At 55.0% G+C, this 14110-nt stretch overlaps 1 protein-coding gene across 2 annotated transcripts; it reads left to right on the top strand.

Moving 5' to 3' along the window:
• The first annotated feature begins 8959 nt into the window (after positions 1-8959).
• IRX4 (iroquois homeobox 4) lies at positions 8960-13668 on the top strand. 2 transcript variants are annotated; one of them, XM_075140688.1, is made up of 5 exons: positions 8960-9159; positions 10018-10269; positions 10904-11010; positions 11855-12279; positions 12470-13668. In XM_075140688.1, exons 1-5 carry the CDS (start codon positions 9115-9117, stop codon positions 13228-13230), a joined length of 1590 nt encoding a protein of 529 aa, XP_074996789.1. In that variant the 5' UTR covers positions 8960-9114; the 3' UTR covers positions 13231-13668. The 2 variants fall into 2 exon arrangements, with proteins under 2 accessions (XP_074996789.1, XP_074996790.1); XM_075140689.1 differs by having other exon boundaries at positions 11954-12279.
• Positions 13669-14110: the final 442 nt, after the last annotated feature.

The raw sequence follows: 14110 nt of genomic DNA on the forward strand, positions 1-14110 counted from the left end.
GATAAACATTTCACATTTAAATGTACATACCAAAGCCATTGTTCAAAGTAATAACCTATCCTTTTAATAAACCATCCCTTTTACACTGAAATGCCTAAAGGTTTTCTAATGTGTATCAGTCTTTTGAACATCACATAATGAATTTAATGTGAGAAAAGGAAAAGAAATGTACCTGTACGGATCCCTGCACATTAAGATAAACCTTGTTGCTCTGAGGCTAGCACAAAACTTGGCACTCAAACCAGATGAGGACAAAAATAGTTTCAGTGAAAATCTGATTTCTATCCATGTATTTACTACATTCTGAATTATTATTCACAGGCTTTCCTGTGAAATTATTCCAGTTACGTAAATTATCTCAGAGGTTTCATGATTAAGCTAATGTGTTTCTAGGACCTTTATAGTGTGCATGAGTTATGAGACAAGCATGAGTATATTATTCCTTGACTGGGTGTGATTTAATAACCTCCACAGGAAAATAAAGGCCAAAAAAAGGAGAGATCAGGCTAGTGTTTTCTCCCATCTGAGCTCTTAGAAAGTAGGTCTTCAAAGAACAGCCACGATGCTGCAGGAATTGACACTGGCAATTAAATGATATTCCCTTTCTGAATGGAAGTATGTTGTGTTATCACCAGTGCTGTTTGTCTAATGACATGGAAAATTAAGGATTTTAACCACTTGGTATCATTTAATGGCGGCCTTTTCACAGCAGAGAGGGCATTGATCCAGCTACAGAAATGGGAAAGAATGCCAAAGAATGCCAGGATAGACAGGACCGACACAATTTCTACCGTGAAAAGAGCACCTTTTACTACTTTAAACATTAAAAATGGTTGAAACCTTAGTAGTATCGGTCACTTTAAAAAAAGACAGGGAGAAAGAGAAGCTGTAACGACGTCACGAACAACATCACGCAAAATCCACAAACGCCCTTCCAGCCACGGGCTGCGACCCATGATTTTTTGGGTGCGCTTCCCAAAACCTTTTGCTCTGGTTGCAAGCACCTTTCCGGATTTATTGGTGACTTGTGTTCCCTTAGCGGTTGTGTCCTTCGGGTCACTTGACTTGCATGCACATCTACTGGGATTTCAGCTCTGCTCAGTTTGACCGCCTCCCGCCTGGCTAGGCCGGTCTTTGCCAGAAAGGTACCGTGCTTTCTGGTGCAGAGGTCAAAGTGGCAATGGGTGGCAATTTCCAAGGTGTGCAGGTCGACATGAGCAAATTGGAAAAGACAGACTCAAGAGTCTGCTCGCTTCTGTTAACCATCGCTGAAATAATAAATGTTGATCTCGTGGAACTGAGGTTGTTATATTATGAAAGAGATATATTAATGTGCTGTTACTGGTGGTAGGTGTTAATATAAAAAGTGATTTTGTGAACGATGCCTCCTGCCCTTGAACATCGTAGCAAATTTCAAGGCGGGGGAGAGGGCAGCTGCACCCAACAGCCCCCCAGCACCTCACCACAGCAGTTTCCCTCCCTTGCTGTCTGCCGCCGGGAGAGTCGGGGGCGGCAGCTCCCGGGGCCGCGGGCACCCCTCGCTCCCGCCGCGCTCCCGGGCTCCGGTGGCGGCGTCGCCGGGCCGGAGGAGGGCTGCGGGGTCCCGCTCCCCCGAAGCACATTTGGGCCGGAGGGGATATATCACCCCACCCTATAAAACACGGGCTCAGCCGTGCGGGCGGGCGGCTGGACGGGGTCGCCGGAGGGGTCGCCGGAGGGGTCCCCCTCGGGGCGGCGGCTCCCCCCGCAAGCACGGCGCTGCCGCCGGGAGCCTCGGCCCCGCTCCGCGCTGGGGCCACCTGCAGCCAGGCAGCCCGGGCCAGGACGCAGCCCGGGCCAGGAGGCAGGCAGCCCGGGGCAGAAGGGAGCCCGGGCCAGGAGGCAGCCCGCGGCAGGAGGGAGGCAGCCCGGGCCAGGAGGGAGCCCGGGCCAGGAGGGAGGCAGCCCGGGCCAGGAGGGAGGCAGCCCGGGCCAGGAGGGAGCCCGGGCCAGGAGGGAGGCAGCCCGGGGCAGGAGGCAGCGCGGGCCAGGAGGCAGCCCGGGGGCAGCGGCCGCAGGCCTGGCCTCCCCGGGGGAAGGCAGGGAAAGCCCAGATCTGCGGGGCCGGGTTGGGGGCAGCGCACACGCCTCCTGCGCTCCCGGGTGATTAGGGGAAGGCGATAACCTCCCGGGGTGGTTGGGAGCGGAGCGATGCCCCTGTGCCGAGCCGCATACCCCTCGTCTTCCCGGCGAGCAGGCCACCCTGGGCGGGCAACCCAGGCATCCACGTCGCTGTGGGTTTGTTACTCTGCTCTAAGATGCAAAGGCTCGCTGCGTGATTGGCTTTCTGTTTACAAGTGCAGATGGGGAAAAGGCTCACGTTTTCTTTCTCCGTGTGGTTTCCCCGCCTTGGAAGCTGCAAGTGCAATCGAGGAGGGAGAAAGGGGAAAGAGAGAGGATTTCCCAGTTTCAACATTCATCAGATTTACCCTGTCACTGCACTACAAGGTGCAGCGTGTGTCGAACATTACGAGCACGGGTCCATGCAAATGACACAGGCATGAAAGAGCCCTGGCAAGAATAAATCTGTCGATGTACAGATGTTCCCTATTAACGTTGTTGTTCAGCCTTGGTGGTTACGGTGGGAAGACACCGGATTAAAAATTCCCATTGCCACCCCACCTCTCCTGAACCTTTCTCCCCACACCTCTTTGTCTTCGCTTAATTAGGTAGGATATAATATTCTCTTTTTCTCCTCCTCTGTCTTATTGAGACGTCTGCCCAGGCTTACGCCTTTAAACAGGAATGATATTGATCCCTCCTCCCCCTTCTGTCAATCCCGATTTGTCCCTTTTCGTGCTGAACAAACAATTAAGAAAAGAAAATACCCACTGCGCTGTAAAACTTGGCACACGCCAGGCCCCCGCAGGGCTGCCTGGGCGCTGCGCGGCCCCGGGGCAGCGGGCAGGAGCCTGGAGAGGGTCTCGGCGCCCGGGGGTGAGCGGGCGGAGGGGGGCTGCACACCAGGAAAGACATTTAAGGCCGGGGGCTCGCTGCCACCTCGTCCGGCCTCGGGGCCGAATAACTTCTCCGCAGGAGAGAGCGGCGGCGGCGGCAGCAGCAGCAGCAGCCGCCTGCGGCTGAGACCGGGCGGGACGGACGGACGGTCGGACAGGGGGGCGCAGGAGGACGGAGAGGATAAGCGGGAGCAAGCGCTCCTGCCCCGACCTGCCTGCGGCTGCCGCCGTCGCCCGGCCCCCACCTCCGCTGCCCCCCCCCGGAGGCAGCCCCCGGTGCCCGGGCAGCCGCGGCGGGCTGCGCCCAGGGCGGCCCCGGGGGCGCTGCCGGCAGCGGGTCCCCGGAGCCGGGCGCCGCCGCGCCGCCCCCCCTCGCCCCCTCCCCGCGGCCGGGGGTCGCCGGCCCGCGCAGCCCCCGGTAGCTCCGCGGCGGCCGGCTCCGCCGCGTTGCTCCAGGGCTATGAATAAAGCCGAGGCCGATGGGTGGACAGGTAGAGGTGCCCATCTCCTGCGCGCAGGGCTAGCGCTGGCGTCCCAGCCCACCTCCTCAAACGGGAGGGAAACAAAGACGGCGAGAGAGGCAGGGAGAGTTGCCTGTAAGTTTAGCGCCTTTCAGTCGTGACTCGCAGAGATAAATGATAGTTTGGAGGTGCGCGCAGTTAATCAACGCTACGGCTGCCTTACAGCGTGTGCAACCCGCAGATCATTAGGTTAAATGGAGGACATTCGTGTCCTTCCAGAATCAATGCAATTATTGTTGGCAACAAGGACAACAATTGGAGTGGCAGCACTAATTTTACTAACCTGCTATTAATTATGGTGTCCCCCACGCCCCAGACGGCGTTTATAACCCGCGGAAGCAAGCGGTGCTGGCTGCTTCTCTTTTAAAACGGGAAAAGTTGGAAGCGGAGTGCCTGGTCGTGTTGGAAAGTGTTAATCAGTAGGAAAGAGTGTGATCAGTGGAGCTATTCACTTGAACGTCACTCTGGTACAGGGGGTTAGTGAAGTGGCTGTGGCGCCTGGGGACCGAAGGCACCGCACCGCTCCGCTCAGGTGCTGCACGCTGAGAAATGTCTGCCTTAGTTCTCCGTAGCTCCCTGCCAAGTCAGCCGGCGCAGACGGGAGGAGAGAAGCCCTGCCATGGCACAGCCGCCGCGACGAGGTTTTAGCCGAAGCCTGGCGTGATTGCAGGTAAAAATTTTCTTCTTGTTTTGGTGGTGATGCTTGTGTGTGTCTCTCTCTCTACGGAATGGGGGGGTGGGGGGAGCGGTGGGGTTTATCCCCCCCCCCCCCCCTTTCGGAGCCTGCTTTAGCAGCAAGGCAGCTGAAAACGAACTGCTGGAGGGAAGAGAAACTATCTGTGATGAATCATTTGGCTTTGTGCAATCTTTACCTAGGACAGAGGGCAAATGTATTTTAACATATGTGTGTTATTTCTTGGGAAGGGGGTGTGGATATGATACTCAGCGAGCGCTAAGGTAAGGTATCGAGTCAAACTTTCTGGATTTTAAGGCAAACTTTAAAAGATGTAGAATTTGACCTTGCAAGTTGGAAAGTTTTACCTTCGCAGGGAAGTATGTTCAGGCTGTCCGCTGCCAGACAGCTTAGAGGCGGTGGCGTTTGAACACCTACGAGTCTGCGGCACTGGGGGTACGGGAGCTGGGAAGAGAAACCTTACACAGTCTCTGCTTTGCTAGTGGAAGCGTGGTTGCGATGCTCTGCACCGGGCAGGTAAATGTGGGTATGTCGTAGGGTCCATCTAGCCACAGAGCAGCTCCCAGGTCGCAGCGTTTGCGTCTCTTGCTGAAAAGTTTTGTCCGTCTGTGCATGTGTGAGCGCGTGTGGTGGCTCTAGCTCTTAAGTGTGAAAAGTTAATAAATACAAAGAACAGAATGAGCATTGAGGCCTTTCTGCTTTAATCTAGATTGTTTGCCAAGAGGATTGAAGACTTGCAAAATGAAAGCATTCAAAGGGGTAGCTTTGAACAACTGATTTTACGTGTAGTTGTAATCTGAGCAAAGTAATTAGCTGCGCCTTCTTATGCAACTGTTATGTTTGTCATCCCAGCTCTACCGATCACAAGCCATTGCATAGGTTTGTGCGGGTAGGCACTGTCAGCTCGCTGTCCCTCGATTCAGAGTGCAGGAGATGCAATTACACCTCAGATGGGCTCAGAAAAAACAGTCGTATTTACTGTCGATAGCGACTTTATGGGAGCTAATCTACTTGAAAATGTTGTAGGCTGCCCTCGGTTCCATGTCAGATCCCAAATGGGCAACATGTAGAGCTTCACAGCGTTTGTCAGGCGGTGTCAAGGCTGCTTTAAATCTGTAACGTGAAAACAAAGCAAAGTCGACGGAGAGAGCTCGCTAAAGTCTGTTTAGCCCATAAGCAAATTCCGTCGGTGAAATATTTCCAGGAGTGGCAATAACCCCTCCAAAAGAGGAGGCGATGAAAATGCAGATAGTAAAAGCGTAGCTGTATTAACTGCCTCTAGATCATGTCCCTGAAGACGTCCATCAAAGCGTTAGTCCTGCAGAGGTTCTCTGCTTTACCTGCTGTGGCCTGTTCCAGCAGCAGAGCGTTTCCTTCTCGTTTTATGATAAAACTTGTACGAACGTTGGCTCCAGGTTCTCGGGGAAGAAACACATAACCCTCGGAGAGAGACTTAGCTGGGCTTCGGCTTTGAAATACCTGCTCGTCGGGGTGTGCAGGCTGACTCCTACAGAGGGGAACTCTCCAGCGTTTCCTATTGATCGCGATGGGTTTACTTGCTCAAACTTTGGAGAAAGCAGCGTGTTTCTCTGTCTCGAAAGCTGTTCACTGCTTTGTACAGGAAAGGGGCTTTGACAAGGATCAATTTTTATTGCACAGCAAAGACTTGCATTTTCCAAATGCTTAAGGATATAGCCCACAGCATTAAGCGTCTTTGCTTGGATTTGAACAGTGTTACGTTGTTTATGTGCAAGAACCACAAAGGTTATTTTAAATCATTGTGGGGCTTATTGCATGTTTGTGCGCTGGCACCAAAAATTCAAGATGAAATATAATTGTGTTGAGTTTCTTATCAACAAAGGGCCATTATTTGTAGATTGTAAGTGAAACAAGACATGAACGCAGGAGGAAGACGTAATGTCAGCTTTTAGCGTCTAAGGTTATTAAGTGTTTAAGGTTATTAAGTTTTTGGTTGTTGTTTTTTGGTTTTGTTTTTGTTGTTTGGTTTTTTTTTTATTATTAATGGCTGCTTTCTAGGGAATACAGGTTGGAACTGGCACAAAGCTGACCGGGGGTAAAGTAATAGAGCAGGCAGGCTGCAAAGAAAAATGACAAATAATTATCATGATTAATACAGGAAAGTTCAGTGCAAAAATGGGCACCAGAGTATTTGCATGGTGCAGTGAAAGACAACTGTGATATATAAATAGGCAAAGACTATAAATATTGAATTTCACCTTGTATTTTAAAGTTTAATAGACTCATCTAAATATCAAAACCTGTAGTCTTCTGTGGGCCACTGCGGAGTTGACATCTCCGCAGTAGTATCAAAAAAGGGAAGGGAAAAAAAAAAAACAACCCCCCAAAAACCCCAAACAACAAACCTACAACACCAGGACATCTCCCAAACTGTAGCCTGGAAAATTGCGAGGACTTCTCCAGGCAGTTCTCTAGCTCTCCCAGCTAATTATAGTGCTTTACACCGAGCCGCTCTTGAGATAAGTGCAACTGTTTTCTTCCCTAGCACCGGTGAGTTATACTCCAGGGCTTAAATAAACATCCCCCAGCGCAATCAGCGCAGGAGGCAGAGCGAGCAGCACCGAACGCTGCCTGCAGACCATTGTGTAAACACCGGGTGTCTTTTCTTCCCAAACAATGCAATAGCCCGTCAGCAGGTCGCGTTGAAGGAAGCTGCTTGTAAATAGTAGCTGAAAGTGTTATTATATCCTGGCAGCACGGGGGTAGCAGGAGGAATAAAGGAGCGTTTCTGTAACAGAAACCCAATGGCTAAGTTATTCGTATTCCCAGAAAGAAGAAGGTATTAGCATTTCAGGTGAGGAAAGAATAGGCACTTTCTTCCCCCCCAAAATCAATACAGAATTCAAAACCGATTATTAATGTCATTTGATTCCCATTCTTTATACCTTTCTCCCGGCTACAGATACTGAGCTGTCAGGATAATTTGCATGTACTGTATCTGGTATCTTTTATTTGCAAACACTCTAAAGCGCCATAAAACGCCGCTCACTGTAGTCTAACTCAATCCGAGAACTAGTATTTTCATCTGTAAATTAAAGCAATTACGCAGCAGATATTATATTATGTGTACTGTGGTCTCCAGATAGTCATCAATCACCCTCAATCGAGCTGTCAGTGTGGGCAGATTCGTTTCTGGGAGGCAGTCTTCCAGCTGGGGAGAAGAAGAGAACATCATCATTAATTAGAGTGTGACCCTGGGGCTATTCACATGTCTGAACCCAGGAATCTCTCTGAGCAAGTCTGCACACCACGGAGCAGCGTTCAACTGCACCAGCAGCCGAGCTTCAGCCTCGGAGCTGACTCCTCCGCTTCCTCCACCCGCTTGCTCCCCCTGCCCGGGCGGTAGCTGGCCGTCGGGGGGAGATGCTGGCGCTGCCGGCCGGCGGAGGTGGCCTTTCGGTGGTGGCCTTTCGGAGGTGGCCACCTCCGCCGGCCGGCAGCCCTAGCATCTCCCCCCGACGGCCCCTACCCCCGAGCAGCAGGACGGAGCCTCCTCCCTTCAAGGGTGAAGTAGAGGGGGGGATGCTGCCTGCTTGTGTGGAGGGGTCCGAGCCCCCGGAGGGCAGTGAGACTGATGACAGCGGTGGGGCGGGTTGGAGAGAAGGGGGTGATGGAGACGAGACTCCTTCCCAGGCCCTCCTTCACTCGGGGGTCCCGCCGTAGTCCCGGGGAACCACCTAACCACCGGGAAAGAGATGTTTGCTCTTCGGTGAGAAACGGCACTCGGCACATTTGAGTCGCACCCCCCTCCCTAATTCCCCCCCCCTTTTACAGCCTCCCCCCCCCATCTGTGCGCACAGGCAGTCTGGGTACGGCCCTCCGCCCCGCGAAAGGCTGGCTTTTCCAGCGGAGGTTCGCGATGGGATCAAAGTCGTTTTAACGTGAAAAGTCACGTCCTTTCAATCATTCCCCGGAATACGCTTGTAGGGTTTTCTACCTGTAATCACACGTCTGGAATAAAAGCTGAAAAGAAAAGCAGGATTGCATGTCATGTGTTTTATTGTCAGCGTTAGCGCTAATTTTAACTGTTGATTAAATCTTAAATGAAGACTCAGTCGTGTGTCCCTTCATATGTCTTGTTTGTAATTGAGACTAATTATTACTGTGGGGTGGGAAGAAGCAGCTGCTCATTAATTAATTTCTAATTAAAAGTGCTTACCAGCCCTTCAGTGACGAAGGAGGGTGGGGGGGAATCTTAGCTGATACAACATTGATCCTTCAGATTAAAACCATTCATTTCCTTCCCTTCCCTTCCCTTCCCTTCCCCGCAGAAATATATAGAAACGTTGCAAGCAGGCGTAGCCGCTGCCGGAGAGCATTCCAAACTTTCGCTCCTGTTAGGCAGACTGAGAGGGATGCTGGAGAGTCTGTTTTCCATGCCAGAGGAAAGGGTCCCGAAAATGAATGTTAAACTTACAGGCAGGTTAATTTGAATAGGTTTTGCGTGACGTCAGAGGCTCGGCTCTTTTAAAAAAACGTGCTTCTGAACTGATGTATTTGTATCACTTTTCTCTCCCCCCCCCCCCGCCCCCTTTATTTTTCCGTGGGTGCAAAGTAGGTATTTCTGCCGTCACGTTTGCCAGCCTCGGAGCCCACACGTAACAATTATTTCTGTTTCGTAGCTGCAGAGGGGAAGGTGCCAAAATCACTCTACATCTTTTTTTTTCATTCGGTTAAAAAAAAAAAAAGAAAGAAAGTTTAAGATTTCATGTAAATAAATTAAATGTGGTTTTCTGCTTCGTCCTATAAGCATCTAGGGACCTGTGGTTACCAATCAATTGGTACAATAGAGCAGAGCCAGGCTGCAATAGCGTGCAGATCAGACGTCTCGCCTTGTTTCTAGATAACTGGGAGCCTCTGTACCATGTCATATCCTCAGTTTGGCTACCCTTACTCCTCTGCACCCCAGGTAAGACTTTTTGCCTACCAACGTTAATTGATTGAATTTCAGTCCTTATTGATTACTTCCGTCCAGGGCTAAGAGCGGCAGCGATCCTTCCCAGCATGCGGACGCGGGAAATCGGCTGCTCGCTCCGCATCTTTCCGAGATGCTCAAGTTATATCTCGCGCACATATTTTAAAATAGGAAGGAACACGCGGGACTTAGGGTATTTGGGGGCGATAACGATGCGTGGGGGAGGATTACAGAGATGAGGGAGGTAAGAAGGGGAGCTAGAGATCCCCCAGCCCCCACCTGCTCTCTCCCCCCCAGCGCTTTTTTCTCCTTCCCTATTAAATTCACAGTTTACCAATTAAACACGAAAGTACTGCGGTCCGCACCGTAGAAACATAATGGGATATTCTAAACCAGCAGGTTAATGACAGATGCGTGCGTGGCTGCTACAAATCTGCAGTCAAAATAAATATGCATGAGTGATTTAGAAAAAAGGTTTAAAAACGCAGATGGGAAGCATTGTGCTGCAAGAGGAGAAAACCGGTGTAAAGCCAGTCTTGTGAGAACACACCAGAAAAGTTAGTTTTTAAATGCAAAGGACTGGAGGACAGAGGATTAAAAGCCCACAGTCACGGGGCGTTTGTTTGTTGTTGTTGTGTTTGGTTTTTTTTTAACTGATAAAATACTTGCACCTCTGCGTTTCTCCAGAGCGTTTTTACCCCGATTAAAGTAAAACACGGAAGGGGAGGGAGGGGGGCGACACCCCAAAGCTGCGACTTGATAAAAAGAAAGCCCCAAACTTGGTTACAGTTTGGGAAGTCGTTCGTGCGTGCGTGTGTCCCCCGCCCTCAGCGCCGCTCTCTTTCCCTCCAGTTCCTGATGAGCACCAACTCCCTGACGACCTGCTGCGAGTCCAGCGGCCGGACGCTGGCCGAGACGGGGGCGGCCGCCTCCGCCCAGACCCCCGTCTATTGCCCGGTGTACGAGAGCCGGCTCCTCGCCACCGCCCGACACGAGCTCAACTCCGCCGCCGCCCTGGGGGTCTACGGCGGCCCCTACGCCGGGCCCCAGGGCTATGGAAACTACGTGACCTACGGCACCGAGGCTCCCGCCTTCTACTCCTTGGTAAGCCGCCCCGCCGGCACCGCCGCCGCCGCCGCCGCGGGGGGGGATGCTCCCGCCCGCTCGTCCTCCGCGCCGCTCCGCTCCGCCCGCCGGAGCCGCGCTCCCCCCGCGGGCCGTGGCCGGTCGGCGGGACCCCTCCGCGGTGGGGGCAGCCCCGGGCGCTGCTTCTCCTCCTGCTCCCCGAGCCGCACGCCGCTCCCCCGCGCCTGCCCGCTTTTGGCCACCGGGGCGGGAGCGCGGCGCGTCCAACCCCGCGGTCGTTCAGTGCTCAGGCCCGGCACGGTCCTCACGGTAACGCAATTAAAAGTCGCGCCTGACGAGGTGGCGGCCGAGCGCGTAGTTTGGGGCGGCCCGGACCCCGGCTCGCAAAAAATGATGCGCTCTTCCCAGCCTGCCTTTTTTTTCCTTTTTTTTTTTTTTTTTTCTTTCTCCCTTTTTTCCCTGGCACCGTAACAGCGCGCTTTAATGTCTCTATTGATCTCGCTGGCCGCCGCGGGGCCTCCGGGAAGGTCCGTCGCGCCCCCCCGCCCCGAGACCCGGGGGAGCCGGGCGGCGGGGCCGGGGCGGAGGCCGGAGCTCTCCCGGCCGCGGGGGGCGGCGGGGGCTGAGGGCGGCGGCGGGGTGTCTCTTGCAGAACAGTTTGGAGGCGAAGGACGGTGGCGGGTCTGCGCATGCGGGCATCGCCCCGGCGGCTGCCTACTACCCCTACGATCACACCCTCAGCCAGTACCAGTACGACAGGTAAGTGCACACACCCCCCTCCCCGCTCGCCGCCCCCCCATCCGCGATCCCCACCCCTTCCCGCCCGCCCCGCCGCGGGGCCCAGGCGCGGACCTGCCTCCTCGCCGCCCAGCAGCTCCCTCCCGGCCCCAGCCATGCCGCCTCCCCTTCCCCACCGAAACGTCCCCCTCCCGCAGGCGGACCGGCACGGGTCCTCTGCCCCTCGGACGGGCGGCGGGGGGGCCTGTCCCTCCCCACAGCGGAGGTAATTATCTTCTCCTGCGCGGAGCCCGGGCATCTCTGGTATGTTTATTAGTTTTAAACCGGCGCGAAGCCACTTACGCACCGTTCCAAGCTTTGAGGCCCATTGGGCGCCGATGACCTTTCCTGCAGGATGTGCATTAAATATTCAGTTGCAGCCCAGTGTCATCTGCGTTAGGTTTCTACAATTTCAGGAACAAAAGGGTAGGAGAGATTACTAATAAAAGGAGCAAGAGGAAATATATTTCTATTAACAGTTACACCCTGGGGTCACCCAGATGTGTTCTGTTTGGGGAGGACTGATCGAACCACAGGAAAGCGGGATTTCTGTGCGTTTGCAAGCTGCTAGGATCTCCCCACTGCCCGAAACGTTGACATTGACTTTGCCGCAAATAAACGCAGGCGCTTTCGTCCCTCTTTCCGCCGCCACGGCACAGCGGGGATTTGCATTGCCTGGTGCTGCTGTTAGCTGAACGACCCCCTTCATCCTTGCCTCTTCCTCGGCCTGAATTCTGGAGGCAGGTCGCCCCCTGAAAGCTGAGCTGTCCTCGCCCGTCTTCCCCTCCCTGGTCCAGCCCCGCCACCCCCGGGGGGGTGCCGCAAGGCAAGCAGCCGGGGCCGGGGCCCGGGGATCCCGCGTCGGGCAAGTCCTCGGGGGGCGAGGGCGCCGTGTCACACTGCGGGTGCTCCCTTGTGCCCGCAGGTACGGTACGATGGACGGCGGGACGCGGAGGAAGAACGCCACCCGGGAGACGACCAGCACGCTGAAGGCCTGGCTGCAGGAGCACCGCAAGAACCCCTACCCCACCAAGGGCGAGAAGATCATGCTGGCCATCATCACCAAGATGACGCTCACCCAGGTCTCCACCTGGTTCGCCAACGCCCGCCGGCGGCTCAAGAAGGAGAACAAGATGACCTGGCCCCCGCGGAACAAGTGCTCGGACGAGAAGAGGCCCTACGAGGAGGAGGAGGAGGAGGAGGAGGAGGAGGGTTCGCAGGAAGAGGCGATGAAGAGCGGGAAAGCCGAGGGTACCCTGCTAGAAACAGGCGCTTAGCGGTTCGGCCGCGGGGACTCGGCCGCCAGCTCGCCCCCGGGGCGGGCCTCGCTCGTGGGGGCGGCCGCGGGCCTCGCTCGTGGGGGCAGCCGCGGGGCAGCGCGGGGCCGCCAGTGACCGTGTGTCTTGTTTTTGCTGTCCCTTCCCCCGCCCCCACCCCGCAGAGCCCACGGGCAAGGAGGAGAAGGATCTGGAGCTCAGCGACCTGGAGGACTTGGACGCCGCCGAGTCGGAGAGCTCGGAGTGCGAGCTGAGGCGGCCCTTCCCGCACCCGCTCCCGCTCCCGCACCCGGGCGGCAGCCACCCGCCGCGGGCCGCCGAGCCCCCCGCCAAGATGCCGCCGCCGGCCGCCGCCGCCGCCGGGGAGGAGGAGGAGGAGGCGGCGGCGGCGGCGGAGCGGGCGCGGAGCTGCCTGAAGCCGGCGGCGGAGGAGTGCGGCCCCGACCTGCTCGGCGCCCGGCAGCGCGGCTGCGAGTCCAAAATGTGCTTCCAGCAGGGGCAGCAGCTGCTGGAGGCGAAGCCCAGGATTTGGTCCCTGGCGCACACCGCCACCTCCCTCAACCAGGCCGAGTACCCCTCCTGCATGCTGAAGCGGCCGGGGGGCTCGGCCGCCGCCGCCGTCTCCGCCCCGCTCGGTGTCATCGACAGGCACCAGGATTCGCCGGTCACCAGTCTCAGGAACTGGGTGGACGGGGTGTTTCACGACCCCCTGTTCAGGCACAGTACTTTGAACCAAGCCCTGAGCAACACTACAGTTTCCTGGGCTACCACCAAAGGAGCCATTCTGGAAACGGGCGCCTTGGGACGCGCGGTGGGGAACGGCGCCAGCGTGCTCAAGGGGCAGCTCTCAAACTTGGCCCACCATGACTCGAACAAAGAGTTTCTGGCGTTTCCCAAATCAGGAAGCAAAATGTTTTGTTCCTAACAGGCCCGCCGCGGGGCAAAGGACTTTCTAACGCTTGAAGAGTCAGCTACACTGAAAAGAGACTTGCGAGAGTTTAAATATAAAACTTTTTCTTTTTTTTTTGTTTTTTTTTTAAACCAACAACAGAAACGAGGATTTAAAGTTCAGTTTACTCAGTTCAACGGACAGACTTTGCTCATTGCTGTTCTGAAGAATTTATCCTGGCTGCGACTTCAAGGGATCAATGTCGTGAAAGTTATTTAATTCCATGTCCAAAAAGCACGTGCTATAGCGTAGACCTACTTAAAAAGTTTACATCCGAAAGTTTACAAACGGGAAATTTTAATTCAGATTTAATTTAAGGCATGCCGACATTAGTTATAAAGACTTTTCGAGAGTTTTTCCTCCTGATTTCCTTGTTAGCATATAATTCACAAACAGCACTTCTACTAAGTTTACACCGACTGCACAAATTTATCTTGACAAAAAAAAAAGAGAATATGTTAAAAGGTATGTTCACTCCAATAAATTGTCTGTTTCAGAGGTAACACAAGTGGTGGCGTTTTGCATTGCGCAGCAAACACCTTTTCGGTTTCAAAATTCCCCCTCGGAGCAGGTCCCGGTGATTCCAAGGACCGTCAATCGGCTGCCGGGAGAGGGGCAGAGAGGCTCAGCGGAGCGCTGCCGCGGGAGGATGGATCCGCGGGAGGGATGCTTGGCCGTCCTCTGCGCGCTTTACCGTGCCCCGCGGCTCAGCGCCGGGCCCCGGCGGCCGGCGGGGGCGAGGGGCGGCGGGGCGGCAGCGGGGGCGCCGGCTGCCCGCTGAGGCGAGGCGGGGCGGGAGCATTCCCCCCCGAGCGGCGGGCGGGCGGGCGGGCGGGCGGGGGTCGGCCCCAAAGGG

This window comes from Calonectris borealis, chromosome 2, assembly GCF_964195595.1.
Source record: "Calonectris borealis chromosome 2, bCalBor7.hap1.2, whole genome shotgun sequence".
NCBI lineage: Eukaryota > Metazoa > Chordata > Aves > Procellariiformes > Procellariidae > Calonectris > Calonectris borealis.